Genomic DNA, 15,894 nt, shown 5'->3' with positions numbered 1-15,894 from the left:
GCGAGGAGACCTCTATCAGGGAAGCAGAAGGCCTTTGGGCCGATTAAAACACCCTCTGCCAAAGTCCCCTAAGAGCCATGGGCACTCATCCCTCAGGACGTGAGACCTGGTGGGCTGCCCCCACTCCTGGTAGGCCAGAGACCCCATCCCACTGAGCCAACGAGTTTCTACCCTAAGACTCTGTTAGAACTACCAGGTCCTCTTTCGACCAGCGTGGCTTCAAATAGACATCTCAGATTTCTACTTGGGGTCATGAAAGAGGCACTGGACACTTCTGTTGGCCTCAAGTCAGCTCTGCCTTGACAGCCCTGGTGCCACCTCATGGGCCCATTGTGTCATTCTGTGACCCGAGGAGCCCAGCTGAGCTGCAAGTTAGAGCAAAGGGAAAGAGGGCCCCATGTGCAAAAGGTAGAGACTTCATGTCCAGTTGGGAAGCACTGCTTGCAATCAGGGTGACACAGACGGGCAGGAGTCCAGCAGGTCCCTCCAGCAGTCTCGGGAGATGAGCCCCTCACTGCTTTCTCCCAGCTACATGGGTCTTTTTTCAGCCCAATCTACTCTGGTCCTTCTACCACAGGACCTTTGCACATGCTGTCCTGGCTGTCTAGAATCCTTTTCCCTGTCCTCTTCACCTGCTGAACTCTCCTCTATCCAGGCCTCACCTCCTCTTGACTACATCAAATGCCCATGTGATAAGCCCTCCCAACTACCAGCTACCTCTTCTCTCAAGACTGGTCATGGTTACACTCTCACATTGTGTCTCTTTCCCCCACTGGACTGGAAGGTCTGCAAGGGCGGAGGCTGGGCAAGATTTCATTCACCATTATATCTTCAGCATCTAGTTCAGTTCTGACTGCCTGGAATGTTTTTCTCCCCGGGGGTCTTGGCAGGGCTGGCTCCTCAGAACTTAGGTCTCAGTTCAAAGGTCCTCTGGGAGCCCCCACATTACCCCCACCACATTACCACTGTCTGCCATCAATGCCCGTGGCCACGGGTGAGCTTCTGCGAACCAGAAAGAGAGCCTTCACCAAGAGCAGCGGGCGTCTTGATCTCGGACGCCTAGCCTCCGGAACGGGTGTGTAAGCCCCCCAGTCTGTGATGTTTCATCACGGCAGCCTGAACGGACTGACACAAGCACTGGAGATCTGTCCGGCCATGTCAAAATGAGTACCTCAGGACGAGTGACACGGGCAAGCCATGGATGCTAAGGGAGGGGTCCCTTGCCAGATGCTTCCCTCCCGGCAGCGGCGTCCTGGGACCAGAAGGGCAGGCCCCAGACTTTTCCAGCAGGACAGAGCGCATCTGAACTCCACTTTGAGTGATGCCACCTGGTGAGGTAGGTCCTACGCTGGGAGGTGGGGGTGGGATCACCGACACAGCGGGGGTACGAAGCGTGCAGCGGGGTCGGACGAGCCTGGGGTTGGGAGGCAGACGACTGAATCCGAGTCCCTGCCTCGGGAATTCTTAGCTTTATGGAGCTGGGTAAGCTCCTCCGCCTCCCCAACCTCAGTTTCCCCATCTAGGAAATGGCTCAGTAATCTCCTCTCCCAAAGCGGCTGTTGGCAAGATTAAATGAGAGAAAAGGGCTACCTGATCAGTAAAGAGCGGTGCAGTAGTATTTATTGTTACAGTGTTAAAATTCACTCCTGGGAAGACACGGGGCCGTGACCAGCCACTGAAAGGCCAGGGACATCATCTCTGCTCACGGATAACTTGATCCCTTTGCAGCCACAAGCTGCCTTCGTGTTGGGAAATTCTTCTCGCCAGCCAGCCGTTGGTAATAACACTGGCTTTGGAAGTCGCTGTGCCCCCAGGCTTTTCTTTCCTGGCCGTGCCACTGCCCGGAGCCCGCTGGAGCCTGGGAGAGCAGCGGCGAAGGATGGTGCCGCAACTTTTGGGTTTTAACAGGAAGTGGGGCGGGCTAGGCTTGGAGCCTTAGAGGGCTCCGGGGGGCCCCCGCCGCGGACCCTGAGGTCTCGTCCTGCCACATCTTCCCGTTCTGCCATGTGCAGCCCTATTCAGTGATCTCAAGATTTGGGGTCACTGTTCTGAGCTCCCCCCCCCCCACCCTGTGCTGGCTGGGCAGTGCAGAGGCCCCTTCCCTTCTCCCACATCTGGTCCAGGTTTTCATGTGGCTTCTTCCTGCCTCCTATAGCCTGGGCCCTGGTGACAGACAGACTTCTTAGGAGAAAAGTTCGGCGCAGGTAACGACAAAGGGGCCTTTCAGAGGGGCCTGGGGTTAGAAAGCCAAGAGTCTGCCGGACAGGTGCCTTCCGAGGGCTCTGGCACCCCGCTTCTCAGAGAAATACGGGGTGCCTGTGCCTACTTGGGTTCTCCCCAACCTCTGGCACCAACTACCTCTTGTTAAGGGGTTAGCACCCATGGGTGCAGAGGACACCTCTCCAAGAAGCACGGTCACGCCTTCCCAGGTCCGAAAGCCCCATCACAGCTCGGGCCCTTTGGACAGGACGTGGCAAGTCCCTGTTCTGTAGGCGGCCACTCCGCCAGCCTTAGTCCGTCAGCTACCAGAATGTCTCTGCTAAGTCCTTCGGCACCCGCCACTCTTCTTGCCCGTCCTTGAAGCAGAGCTGAAGTTTGGGTTTTTTTTTTTTTTTTTTTTTAGCAGACAAAGCTCACCTGATTTGACTCTGTATGGAGGTTAATTTATCAACCAACCTGCCCTCGGGTTGAAAAGTCAGTTCCAAACGCTCAGCTGGCTACCAAGGATACGAGCATCGGGGGGGAGCGTGCCTAGGGTATCATTTGGACTGAAAGGTGCTTTCGACGTTGTTCGTGTTGCCCTAGGCCTGCTGGCCTAATGCTGCAAATTGTGGGGGGCAAGGCCATCCCTGACAGTGACCCCCCAAATTGTCCACTTGCCCATCTTATCCCCGATGGGAATGAATGTAGGGGGGATGCCAGCTTCATTTCTGACAGCTCGGGTAAACGCTGGCTTTCCATAGTCAGAGCTACATGCAGGCCCCTGGCGCTGTCCTTCCTTACCCCGTGGGAGTGACGTCCCGCCTGGCTTGCTGCTCTCCAAGAGACATACCCTGGGGTCCCGGGTCACCCAGCCTGGATGCCGGCTTGGGAGGGGCCTGTGGCATCAGGGTAGAGGGGAGCCCCCCTCCAGGCTGTGGGCTCTGCCTCTTCAGGCCCCGTGTGTAGCTGGACGTCACCAAGATCCCGGGGTTTGGAGCCTCAGCAAAGCCAAGTGAGATGCCGGAGCTTCTCCCTCAGGCCCTGGAATCGGAGATGTGACCTAGGAGGTGAAACGTGCGCCCGTCCACCAGTAGGCGTTTGGTTTCCAGCGGCAAGAAAAGCTGTGCTTATCTTAAGGTCAGAGAGAACACCATGGTCTTCGGCGCTGGGGAGGAATCATACTCAAGTTCATCAGGCCTCGGTTTAGGCTTTTCCTATGAGGGAAACAGTTCCTTGGGTTGAAGAACACGGGCTCTGATGGTTCTCGGAGGCTGACACCTACCTGTTCAAGTCTTGGAAATTCAGACCTCTCACTGAGCCTCAGGCAAACGGCTTCAATGTTGTGGTCCCGACAAATGATTCGCTCTGACCACCCAAGGGCCAGTAGAACCCCAATGCGTTTCATCCCCCCCAAATCATCACTCAGCACCGAGGTCAACAGACTCAAGCCCGAACACATGAATCAGACTGATTTTCCAGGGTGCTGTACTTGGACTTTTTTCTCCCTCTCTTTGCTCAAGCCCTACTGGGGGCTCTAGAGAGTCTGAACGTTAGGCATCCCTTGTCCTCCTTCTGCATGTGGCCCCAATCAGAACACAGTTGCAGAGGACCAGTTCGATGTCAGTCCTGTGTTGTCAGTGGGAAATCGGACGCTTCCTTCTGTCCCCATACCTTCCCACCTGTCTCCTGAGAGGTTACGAAGTGTGTTACAGACATTAGCAAGTGTTAATTCTCACAGCGCCCCCGGGAGGGAACCAGAAGTATTGCAGACGAAGACGTTGAGGCACAGAGAGGTGAGGCCACTGGGAAGAAGCCACATAGCAGAACAGTGGCAGGGTCAGGAAAAGGGCTGGGGGTTCTCTCCACCACCTTAATGACTTTGCTCTGCCAGATTCATCTCAGTGAGGGCGCTGGGGTGCACACCTGTTTCAGGTGACTGAGACCTCACAACAAAGGTCTGTTGGGTCAGTAATGACAAGCATTCCCTTTCCCAAAATCCCAAACCCACTGTCGCACTCGGTTGTCACTGACCTAAGTCCATCATCATCCCCGCGCCTATCCTCAGGATATCCTTTATCCCGAAGGCAGGAAATCTGCATTTCCTAGAAATGTTGCTGCTGAGCCCCACCCCTGCCTGGATCACCCATCTGCCTCCACCCACTGTAGCCACTCACGGGGGGAGAAGGCAATAGCTTTTCTACATGTCCACCCCCGCGTGACACACGGCTTTTCGGGTGGAAGGGAATGACCGTTCCATTGGGCATTCTCCCAAAAGAGATTCAGTGACCCAAGTCAGAAGCCGAGTTCTCAGTCATGTGGGGCAGGGTGCTGGAGCCAAGAGCTCCACCAGGCTGGCCAGAAGGGCCCACCGGTGAGCCTCAGGCTTTGCGGGCTCCGAGCACTGCCAGTGCTGGGCTCTGTGTGTCTGGTAGGAGTCCCACCGGCTCCTTCTGGGAGGGTGTTTGGGGGAACTGCCAGCCTCTTTCCACCATGACAGCTCAGTTCCAGGCTCCGGGGACCGCCTGGACTGCTCATGGACGGACAGTCACTCTGAGCGGGGAGCCTGGGTTACAGAGAGGCTGGGCTGACAGGTCCTTCCACTGAGCAGGAAGGTCCACAACCTGCTTGAGACCAGCAGGCTGGTGCCTCCTTGCTCCCCGGGGCTCCCGTCTGAAACTGCGCCAGTCTGCTGGGGTTTCGCCGGGAGCAGAGGAGCACCCTCGGCCCGCGGTCCCTATGTACAGTGGTGACAGCCTCTGGCTACTCGTCCTCGGTGGGTGTGTCCGTGCTGGGTCCAGTAGAGCGCCCGTTCCTTACACATTGGTGACCTCGAGGCCGTTGTAGCCTTCCAGACGGCACTGCTCGGGCCTGCCCTGGGGGTCATCGTCTCCACAGTCTTCGTTTTGAAGAGAACCATAGTCATCATGAAAATCGGGGTCTTTGCTGAAGCCCCTTCCTATCTTCCCCAGGGGCAGCTGAGAGGAGAGACATGAGATGAAAGGGTGGGGAGAAGAGAAGAGGAATTGAGTGTTTTGGATCTGGGGAATCTGGGGTCCCCTGTTCTAATTGCTGTGTGACCTGAAGCAACTTGTCTAACCTCTCTGTGCTCCTCCTATCAGTAATCACACTCTGCTGCTCAGAGACACTGAGCGGATTTCGGGAGTTAACCCTCGGAGAGAGCTTCGTGTTCCCAACTGAGGGAACTGGTTGGCTGCCAAGGGTGTGGACAAACTGTCCTTCTGATTGTCCTCCAAAGTCTCCCATCTCCCTCCTCAGCGGGAGGGGAGTTGAGAATGGGAACAATGGAGGAGAGGTGAGAATGTTTGAGCATGGGCGTGAAGTCTGACTGTGTTCCCAGGTCAGGGAGAAGTTTTCTAGCACCTCCTGGTGTGGAAGAAAGCGCGTGCTTTGGAGACTCACAAACCAGGGTTTGGATCCCTGCTCTGCCACTTCCCAGCTGTGTGACCCTGGACCAGTCACCTGCCCTCTCTGAGCCTCTGTTTTCTCAGCTCCCAAGTGGGAATAGCAATTCCTTTCTCCCAGGGGAGTCATAAAGAGTAGAAATCAGATCTGTAAAGCACACGGAGAGGTGTGGGCAAAGCGTAGCTGTTGTTGTCACAAGCACTAGGCTCTCAGTACGGATTTCTCTCTTATTTCGAACATCTGTCTATGAGAATAATCCTGACAGCGCTTTGTAACTCTGTATTTCCTCGATTGCTTTTGTTTCCAGACCAGCGTTCCTTAACCTTTTGTTCAGTGCCGCTACCTTAAAAAAGGAGACTTTAAAGATACTTTTTCCCTAATTGCACCCCACCGTGAAATGTTCACACCACAGATACACCGTGCTTCTGTTCATGTCCCGTTGGTACACCTATTTCTTCGGCGGGGGGCTGGTTTGCCCCTCCCCTGCCAGAGCCAATTTTCACCCTATTCGAGACTGCACATTCTAGACTGAGTGCACCGTAAGAGTAAGGGTGGGAATTGATTCATGCTGATCCCCATTCATGCTCAGGATGGTACCCAACAAATGTTTGCTGAGTGAATGGAAGAATTTTTGGATTATCCCCTTCTCCCATCTGTGCCTACACACTTCCACTTAGGAATCTGGGTCAGTCGGAGTCTGTGTGAACAGAGGCAAACTTTCGTAGACCGGAGGCTAATCTGCTGCTTTCGGTCGGGTCACTGGAGTTCCAAAGCTAAGTCAGCGGTTCTCAGAGTCTGGGCAGCCGGGCTGCATGCAGGGTTCCCCCTCGTCCCAGAGGCCCTTGGCATCAGGAGACCCAGGTGGTCCCAGAGTCTGCCTGTTAAGCCACTGCCCGGTGATTCTGATGTGGGCAGGTGAGACCTGCACTTCAAGATACTACTCTAAGCCTGGGGGGTGGGGGCTTAAGCATCATGCAGGTCAGCTGAAGGTGGCTTCCTCTCTCCTGGCTGCATCTGTGACCTGGCCCATCGGTCCTCCTCCACAGGCCAAGAGAGGAGCTGGGAAGGGCCACCATGGGCCAGATGACAGCAAGACCTTCCCCCGGGCTGCAGGGCTCACAGGTGACGGCATCCAGTGACTTACCCGGCCGGCCTTGTACTTGATACCACCGCTGTTCTCCTCCTTCCCCGCCCGGGTGATGCTCGAGGCCCTCCCTGGGGGTGTTCCGAAACGCTCAGCCTCCCGGATGCCTGAGGAGCTAGGGAGAGACCCATACAGAGTCAGTTACCGCCCCCAGAGACGCGCACACTCACACAGGTGACAATGACCATAACTGCTGTGATTTACTGTAGATCTCCTGTGTGCCCTCTCCCGTGCTAAGCACTTGGTGAATACAATCCTCACAACATCCCTGCAGGACAGTTGGGGCAAAGGGATGGTGCTTAGAGAGGTTAAGCAATTTGCCCAGGATTACCCAGCTGCACGCGGCAGAGCTGAGATCTGAACTGAAGCCTGTGAGACTCCAAGGTCGTGCTCTTACCCCTCCAGCGTGCGACAAACCTTACCAGGAAAGGAAGACTGGATGGGAGAATCCCCACATTTGAGCTCCCTGGCATGACTTAAGCATCAGGAAAATTTCCCCCACTCTGCATTTGAAATCTGTGTCCCCCACCCCCACCACTGACTTGTTGCCTGAAGTGACCCCATTACTCCCTTCTTTGTGTTATTAAAGCATCGGAAGCTTCTGTTAGACCAGGATTTGGCAAACAGCAGCCTGCAGGCTGGAGCCGGGCAGCCAACTGATTTTGCAAATAAAGTCTTATTGGAACCCAGCCATGCCCATTAGTTTACATGTTGTTAAGCCTGTTTTCTTGCTATAAGGATGGATTGAGGCTGAGGCTCACAGGGGACAAGTATCTTGCCTAAAATCACACAGATGATGATGATGGAGGAGCTACAATTGAGCCCCTAAAGGCCCTGATGTGGCGCCTTATTAAACGGGACCACCTTGAACTGTCCCAGCCCCTGGTCTCTAGGCTAACATTTCAATGGCTGCTAGGGGTTGGGTGGGCAGGATGTCATAACACATCACCTTGTCATGGGTGTCCCTTCTCCCCTGAGTAGCCCCTCTGCCCACTCTGTAGCTTGGGAAGCCTGCCAGCCGCAGAGATGGGAGACACGACCAAGCCTCTGATTGCGTGTGCTTAACAGTAAAGTCTGTCAGAGCCCCAGAGGAATTGCTCTTCCCCACTGAAATGCTACGGAGAAAGCTGGAGCGCATCGACAGAAAGGGGGGCCCCACGTAACCAATTCCAGAGGAAAGCACGTCATGGAGATACTCCCGTGCTTGTGAGAAGTCGGGGGTCATGAACTGTCAGGTGCTGGGGGGTTGGTCTGAGTCAGGTGCACTGCATACAGTTTGCCTCCCTGAATCCTGAAAACCAAGCTGCCAGGAAGGGAGGACTCATATTTCCATATTATAGACGAGAAACTGAGGTCCAGAGGGCTGAAACCACCTGCTGGTACCCAACATGGTAGAAAGCAGCACAGCCAGGATTTGAACTCACATCCCAGCCATCTCCCTGTGGAGGAAAAAAGGGAGGCAGCCATGGAGGTGCTGGTAGTGGGTTTGGAATAATAATTGATAATAGTTGCATTGTTGGGTGCCTCACCATGCCTGGGTTCCTTTCCCAATTGCTTTATGTATTATTTCACCTTATCTTTCCTTCAGGCTCCCCCAGGCTTGGATTCAATCTGGGATGGAGTCTTGGGTTAGCCCTTGATCGCTATTCAATGGTCGGGGATGTTTCTCCATCAGAATCTTTCCACCCCATCAGAGCATTCTGGAAGGACTCACCCCAAAGGGCCAGCACCACCTGCCCTGCCCTCTCTCTCTCCGGAAAGCTGAAGTCAGCAACAGAAGAAGGAGCAAGAGGGCAGTGGACAGGGCAGCTTCACCGCTTGGACCACTGCAGAGATGTCCTGGGGCAAAGCCTGAAGAGCCCGGTTAATATAATCCCCAGGCATGTGGTTAAATATTGTGGGGATATTAACCAGGCCTGGGGATCACCGTCTCCACTGGTGCCTCGCTTAGCTGGGGACTCTTGCACTAACAGGGGTGGTCTCTAAAATTTCTTAGAAACTCACGAAGTTCTGTTTCCCCCAAGGTGACTGAAATCTCTTCCTCTGGCCTGTGGCACATTCCCAGCAAAGGCCTCCAAAATGCCACACGAAGAACTGACACATGGGCCAAGGACAGACACTGCCTCTCGGTGCCCTGGCTGACCAGCTCAGACTCCTCATCCGTAAAAAGGAGGAGGAGGACTGAGTCCACTTTCCTCTTCCTTACCCTGATCTTGGAAGGATTGCTTTCATCTCATTCTTAAGGGAATCTTTGGCCTGCCAACAACATAAGAACCCACCCCATTTGTGCCCCATGAGAAACTTCCCCAGTGCTCACCCACGAAACCTAGATAGTCCTTAATGCACCTGTTACCTCAGAGGTGGTCAAGGGTTTAATGAGACACATGAATGCCTCCTAATGTTGAGCTAGTGCTGCCCCTCCAGGGCTCAGAATATATTAAGGCTGTTACAGGTCACAGGGNNNNTGCCCCAAGGAGGGGGGGGGGGGGCAGGGAAAGTGGACAATTCTTAGGAGAAAAGCCTCTTGTGCCTGTTGAGTCATGGCTCATGGAATAATGTTCTTGTCAAACTCTGGTCTCCATAGAACTACCTCAAAATGCCCAAAATGTAGATTTCTGGGCTCTCCCAGTAAATACTGGTCCTGTGGATCTGAGTTTGGGCCAGGGGATCTGCATATCACGAGAGCACCAATGGTTTTGCTGCAGGGGTCTACGGACCTCACTTTGAGAATCTCTTGGGTATTAGTCTGCCGATGGGGAAGGGCAGTTCAAGACTTTTGGATCATAGCCATGGATGCACAACCCCCACTCCCACTGAAGCCTCAGTTTCTGTGTAACGTGGGGTGTGGCCCAGCTGCTTCCTGAGGCTTCATGTGGTTTGGGGGCTCAGCACTCAGGGTTCTGACTCAGAAAGCTTCAGATTCAAATCTGAGCTCTGTCAACAAAATGGACAAAGCTTTAGCTAGACTGACCAAGAATTACAGAGTGACTCAAATTATTGAAACCAGGAATGAGAGAGGAGACACTACTACCAACTCTACAGAAATAAGAGCTATTATAGAGAAAGGGTTATAATATCAACTGTATGCCAACAAATTAGCTAACCTACATGAACCAGACAAATTTCTAGAAAGAGATAAACTATTCAAACTGATTCAAGAAGAAACAGAAAATTTGAATAGATCTATAACAAATGAAATTGAAGTAGCAAAAAGCCAAACCACAACCACAACAACCACAACCACAACAACCACAACCACAACAAACACCAAAACTTTCCACAGAGAAAAGCCCAGGACCACGTGGCTTCACCAGTGAATTCTACCAAATGTTCAAGGAATAATGAACACCACTCCTTCACAAACTTAAACAGACAAAAAAACAGAAGAGGAGAGAATACTTCCCAACTCATCATATGAGGCCAGGATTTCTCGGATACCAAAACCACACAAAAATATCACAAGAAAAAGGCCCTACAGGCCAACATCCTTTATAAATGTAGATGCAAAAATCCACATCAAAATGCTAGCAAACCTAGTCAGCACCGTATAAAAAGGATTATACACCATGACTGAGGCATTTATCCTAGGAATGCAAGGTTGGCCCAAAGTATGAAACTCATTGTAATATGCCATATTAATAGAGCAAAGGACAAATCTGGGCTTTGCTCCTTGCTAGCTGGTGGCCTTGGGCAAGTACCTTAGCCCTTTTGAAGGAGTTTTTCCATCTATAAAGGAGGGTTAGTGAAATCCGATTTCTCCGTATTGTCACGAGAATGAAATTAGTGCCCATAGCAAGTGTCCAATAAAGGGTGACTTTAGCTTAACTGCAATTATTTTAAGGAGAGAATCCACTGGGAAGGGGTCTAATTTGTCTGTCCAGGTGCTTTTTCTCTGGTTGCTTTTCAGGTGAGGAGACTGGGGTAGGTAGGCTGACGTGGCCTGCTCACCCGGACCATCAACACCATTAGTACCTCCCCACGGCTCTGCCTGCCTGGAATGGCCATCTCCACCTCTCCGGCCAGTGCGAATCCTTCCCAGCCCAAACCCCAGCCCTGCATGGCCTTTCCTTCCACCTGTGCTGCTCACTTTCCCTTCCCTAAACGCCTGGTGGGGGTGGGGCTTGGGATTTCACCGCACACTTCATTCAAGACCTGACCACTCCTCTACCCCTTTTTCAACTATGACCTTCAGGCTAAAGCACTTTGCTTCTCGGAGCCCCCGTTTCCTGATCTGTAAAAGGAGGCCACTATGTTGTAGGCAAGAAGTGGGATCCAGGAAGAGAAGGGGCCAGGGTGAGGTCAGGATCCCCTGCTTCCGAAGCCCCAGAAGCCCCAGCAGCCCGCACTCACTTGGCCGGGTGGAAGATGGCGCTCATCTCCTCCGCCAGGTGTCTCCGGAGGATGTGCTTCCCACTGGGGATGCCCAGGGCAGTAGCCATGGCCTCGGCATTGAACGTGGGTTCCAGCACCAACACGGCACCATGGATACCACTGTTGGTCAGGTTGTCCGCGTACTCCTAAGGGCAAGGCACAGGGCTGGTTAGGCTTGATGGGTCCGCCCTGGTGTCCTGCCCTGCTCGGCTGAGAGGGCCACCCTGTCGTCCTCAGGTGTCCTGAGGGGCTGCCCTGCTGGCTTGAGGTGCCCTCAGCTCTGAATGGGGACATGCCCCCAACAGCAAGGGCCTGTCCCCCTGGGGACCAGGGAGTGTAAGCCTGAGGGGGAACCTCCACTCTTTAAGGGCCATGAGGACAGTGACCAAGACTATTTTGTCACTGACGTATCCCCAGACCTTGGCAGGCAGCCCGTAATTATTTGTCCAACGAGATGAGCCTGGATTCAGCCCCAGCCTTGCCTCAGAGGACAGCCCAGCCCCCCCACCTCTGCTATGAGAAAGGCATCCTGAATGGGGGTCCTGTTGTAGGGCTGGGCTGGGTGCTCCCTCTTCTTGAGCAACCGGGGGCAGGCATTCTCACCAGCTTGGGCAACAACGCAGGCTCACACAAAACGGACACACAAACGTGCATGGGATTTGCAGATCCCCCCCAGCCCCGCCCACCAGCCCCTCACCTTCAGGTCAATGTCCCGCACCCACTTGAGTACCCGCTGGTTGGTCCAGACCACGGGGTCTATGTTCTGTGTCTCGCAGCGGGCACGGCGCTCCTGGAGGGCCTTGTAGGGGGGAGACAGTGGGTCAGCTGGTGGGGGGGGCACGCAGGGGTCCCAAGGAGCGAGCGTCCACGGTGTTGGGGGGACCCTGGGTGCTGGTACAAGGAGGAGTTCTGACCAGTGAGCCCCATCAGGCCCTGTCAATCTGGGGCTTGGCCTTTCATTGTGGGAAATGGGGAGAAGCCTGCTCCTGGGGGTGGAGGGCTGGGTGAGACCCCCAGCAGCTGCCTAGTTTGTATATCCAAGACCCCCAGTTTCCTGACATGCAGTAGGGGCCCAACAATGTGGCTCCTTCATGAGGGGCTGTCTTTTGTAGGTCCACCAGCCCCTGGGGGCACCGAGTGTCAAGTTTAAAACTTCACTCATGGCGGCCTGTAGAGGGATCAGCCTGGTCCCCTTCCACCAGCCTCCTTGGGGGGACTGGCTCCCAGAGAAAGGGCTCTGGGCTGGTGGTGGACACAGGGACCCCCTGGCCCATGGATTCCTCTAACGTGCCCTGACCAGCCCATTTCCACTTCACTCCACGATCCTCCTGCTTGTATCCCTCCTTCACCAGACAGGTTCCCTGCGCCTCACCATGTCTGGTGCTCGGGGCCCCACAGCGAGTGTGTGAGAAGGGCTGACGAACTGGACAGCCCCCTCCTCTGTGCCTCCCATCCCGACCCTGAGAGGCTTGCTCTGACTTCACTCTAGGACAAGGAAGCCATCTGAACTGCCTCTGCCCCGTGGGGCCCACTGGCCTCGGGCATCTTTGGGTCCTGGGGGAGCTGAAGCAGATGCCCTGTGCTGTCTGACTTGGCAGGGATCAGAATCAAGGGGGCACTCAGAGTCCAAACTCTGACTCCTTCGCCCCCTGGTCCCTGGTCACGTAGCTGGCCTCCCCGTTCACTCCCCCACCTTAGACCCAATGCTGGGACTGTACAATCTGTCCTCTGGGCCTTTGCTCATGCTGTTCCCTCTGCTAGGTTGCTTTTCTCTCACACCTTCTGCTGACTGATGCCCGGAATTCCTCTCAGGTCTCAGTCCAGCTGTCACCACCTCGGGGAAGCCCTCCCTGATCCCTCTGGAAGCTATGCCTTTGGGTTTTCATAAAACCCTGGACTTTACGCATTGGGAACTTTCCATGGTATGGCAGCACCAGCTCTTTGTGGTACACCCTGATGAGCAGTGAACTCTCGGAGGATGAGGGCTCCCCACTTCCCCTGAATTGGACACACGGCCTGAGCCATGCCCAGTAAGCAGCTGTTGGAAGAAGAGAGGGATGGATGCGTGTGCGGACGGATGCACGGATGGCCCGGTGCACGGATGGCCAGGTGGATGGATGCACGTGCGGACGGATGTGTGCGGACAGATGCATGGGTGGGCAGAGAGTTGGATGGACAGACAACGGGTACCAGTGGGGAGAGAAGGGCTGTGCAAGACGCCTCCATCTCCCGCCCTGGTCCTCACCTCCCTGCTGAAGTTCACTTGGTACAGCAGCTCGATCCCCAGCAGGATGCTGACCTGGTGGAACTTCTTGGATACATTCAGGTGCTTCTCCAGGTCCCGCTTCATCAGCGAGTGCAGCATTCGCCCGTCGACCAGGTGGTTTTGGAAGGCCTGAGAGTACTGGGACAGCCCGATGTCATTCAGCCAGGCCTTGGCCACCCAGTGATGGTCCAGGTCAGCGGCTTTGGACAGGCTGGTGAGGACAGACATGGCCAGAGAGAGGGATGAGTGGGGACAGGTGGCAGAAACAGAGGGACAGGTAGAAATGGGACAGAGATGGGCAGAGATGAGGACAGAGGGAAAAGAACAGGGCGGGGTAGGGTGGGGGACCAAGAAACCACAGAAACAGGCAGGAAAAGGGATGGAGTGGAGAGACAGAGAGGAAGAAAGAGACAAAGCAGAGATGGGGAGAGAGGTGGATGCAGAGTGGAAGGAGAGAGACAGAGAAAGAAAGAGAGAGTGAGCCCCAAAGAACAGAAGAGGGATCAACAGAGAAGCAGACCAAGGGAGTGGGGAAAGGGAAGAAAGCACATTCAGGCACATGGAGTGGAAGGAGACCACGGCAGAGCAGCAGGGACGTGCAGGGGGGAGGCAGCACCTCCACGAGCCCTCGGCATCCTCAGCCTGCCCCTGGGTCTGGTCCCCTGGACATGTTCCTCCACAGAACCCCTGAAGCCTGCAAAGCTGTGGCCTGGGCCGTTTCTCCTCGCTCGGCAAGCCAAGAAGCTCAGACTTTGCCCAGAGTCACAGTGGCGCCTGTCTTGCAAGCAGAACTAAAACCCCCATCTTGCCTAGTTCAAGCCCCCTCTCCTCGCCGCTCTATCTCAGGTTTCTCTGTACCCCACACAGAACCTATCTCAGTGCCGCACACATAGTAGGTGCACAACGAGTATTTCTCAAATGGATGAAAACGGGGATACTCTCGGCAACTGAGGTCCCCTCGGCTGTCATTCCCCTGATCGCCACACGGTGGCAGCCTCACAGAAGGAATGAGAACAGCGCGCCCCACTGGCGGAAGAACTCGAGACGGGAGCCGCGGGGGCTGCCAGGTAGGGGTCCCCAGGAAGGGATCAGGTCGGGACAGGGAAATATGGGCTTACAGAGCGACACCACCTTCCTCCCCAGGTCTGGGATCAGGACCAGCATTCTTCCCTTCCCCCCAGACAGAATACCCTTCACCCGCTTCGCAGACCCTCCCTGTGCACCCGTCTCTAAGAACTGCCCCACCAGCCCCTCAAGCTGGAGGCCTGGGTGGGATTTCCAGCTCCACCTGTCTAGGCTTCCTCATTTCCACTCTCCACGGCTCACTCCGGGAACTCTGCCTCCCTGGACTCTGCCCTCCCAGGCCCTTTCCCAGGACAGCACAGAGCTGACCGCACCATCCTCCCGTGGGTGTTCCAGTGTGGCTCCTGGCTGTCCCTCCTGCCTTCGTCCCACCAATACGTACTGAACAGCTCTGACCGCCGTGCTGGGGATGGGTGCTGCCCTATAATGGGCGCATCTTCCCTCACGGCCCCTTCCCTTCTTTCTACTTCCCCAGGCTCTCTGTTCCCCGGGGGCACCCATATCCAGGCCTCTGGATTACATTTGCAAATGAGGACTCCCAAATTCTCCTCTCTCCCTCCTCTTCTCTTCTGAGACCCAGCTGCTTACCAACGGCTCCGTTGGCCTCTCCTGCCTATCACGCATCCCACATTTAATGGGCTCCGGCTGAAATGCCCTGTCTCCTCTCCCAGCGCTTCCCCACCCCCCACCGTCACCCGGCTCCCCGTCCTCATTTACCCTCTTCTCCCCTCCCCCACCCGGTCTATCAGTCACTCTGGTCCATGTGTCTGTCCCTTTTTCTCCTTTTCCAGGTTCAAACGACTACCACCGCGGGCACAGATTTTGGCAATTGCCTCCTTACTCCCCCCACACAGCCCCTGCCTGCCCCGCCCCTTCTCATCCACTTTTCCCGCAGTAGCCAAATGGTCTTTTAAAAACTTCAATCAGATCATGTCCCTCTGCTTGAAACCCTCCCGTGGAGGGACCTTAAATGCAGCTTCCTAAGTGAAGGAAGCCAATCTGAAAGAGCCATATACTGGATGATTCCAGTTATATGACCTTCTGGAAAAGGCAAAACTATGGAGACAGTCGAAAGATCAGAGGTTGCCAGGGGTGAGGGAGAGGGAGGGGTGAACAGGTGAGCACAGGGGATTTTTTAGGGCAGTGAAATTATTCGTATATATACCACATGTTTGTCCAAACCCACAGAACGTACAACACCAAGAGCGAACCCTATGGACTCTGGGTGACTGGGACGTGTCGGTGAGGGCTCCTCACCTGTAACAAATGCTCCATCCGGTGGGAGATGTGGATGGTGGGGGAGGCTGTGCAGGAGTGGGGGCAGGGGGGATGTGGGGACTCTCTGGACCTTCCTTTCAATTTTGCTGTGAAACTAAAACAGCTCTAAAAAATTCAAGTGTATTTT

At 54.8% G+C, this 15,894-nt stretch overlaps 1 protein-coding gene across 1 annotated transcript; it reads right to left on the bottom strand.

Annotated features, from left to right (window-relative positions):
• Positions 1-1,600: 1,600 nt before the first annotated feature.
• LOC121106384 (kazrin-like) lies at positions 1,601-13,634 on the bottom strand. The gene is made up of 5 exons (XM_040645544.1): positions 13,386-13,634; positions 11,838-11,939; positions 11,120-11,286; positions 6,770-6,884; positions 1,601-5,177 (listed from the first exon to the last, which is right to left on the bottom strand). The coding sequence occupies exons 1-5, from the start codon at positions 13,632-13,634 to the stop codon at positions 5,016-5,018; spliced, it is 795 nt and encodes a 264-aa protein (XP_040501478.1). The 3' UTR covers positions 1,601-5,015.
• Positions 13,635-15,894: the final 2,260 nt, after the last annotated feature.

The sequence above is a fragment of the Ursus maritimus genome, unplaced genomic scaffold, assembly GCF_017311325.1.
Source record: "Ursus maritimus isolate PB19 unplaced genomic scaffold, ASM1731132v1 scaffold_32, whole genome shotgun sequence".
Taxonomy (NCBI): Eukaryota; Metazoa; Chordata; class Mammalia; order Carnivora; family Ursidae; genus Ursus; species Ursus maritimus.
Note: the sequence above shows the minus strand (reverse complement) of the source record. Positions and strands in the feature narration are given on the sequence as shown.

What these genes read in the sequence shown, in the direction of transcription:
- LOC121106384 (XM_040645544.1), bottom strand. Translation starts at nt 13,634, where the DNA reads ATGTCTGTCCTCACCAGCCTGTCCAAAGCCGCTGACCTGGACCATCAC. An exon ending in TGCGGGACATTGACCTGAAG is followed by an intron (nt 11,287 to 11,837) that starts GTGAGGGGCTGG and finishes CCTTGCCCTTAG; the next exon opens with GAGTACGCGGACAACCTGAC. An exon ending in TCAAGTACAAGGCCGGCCGG is followed by an intron (nt 5,178 to 6,769) that starts GTAAGTCACTGG and finishes CTCTCCTCTCAG; the next exon opens with CTGCCCCTGGGGAAGATAGG.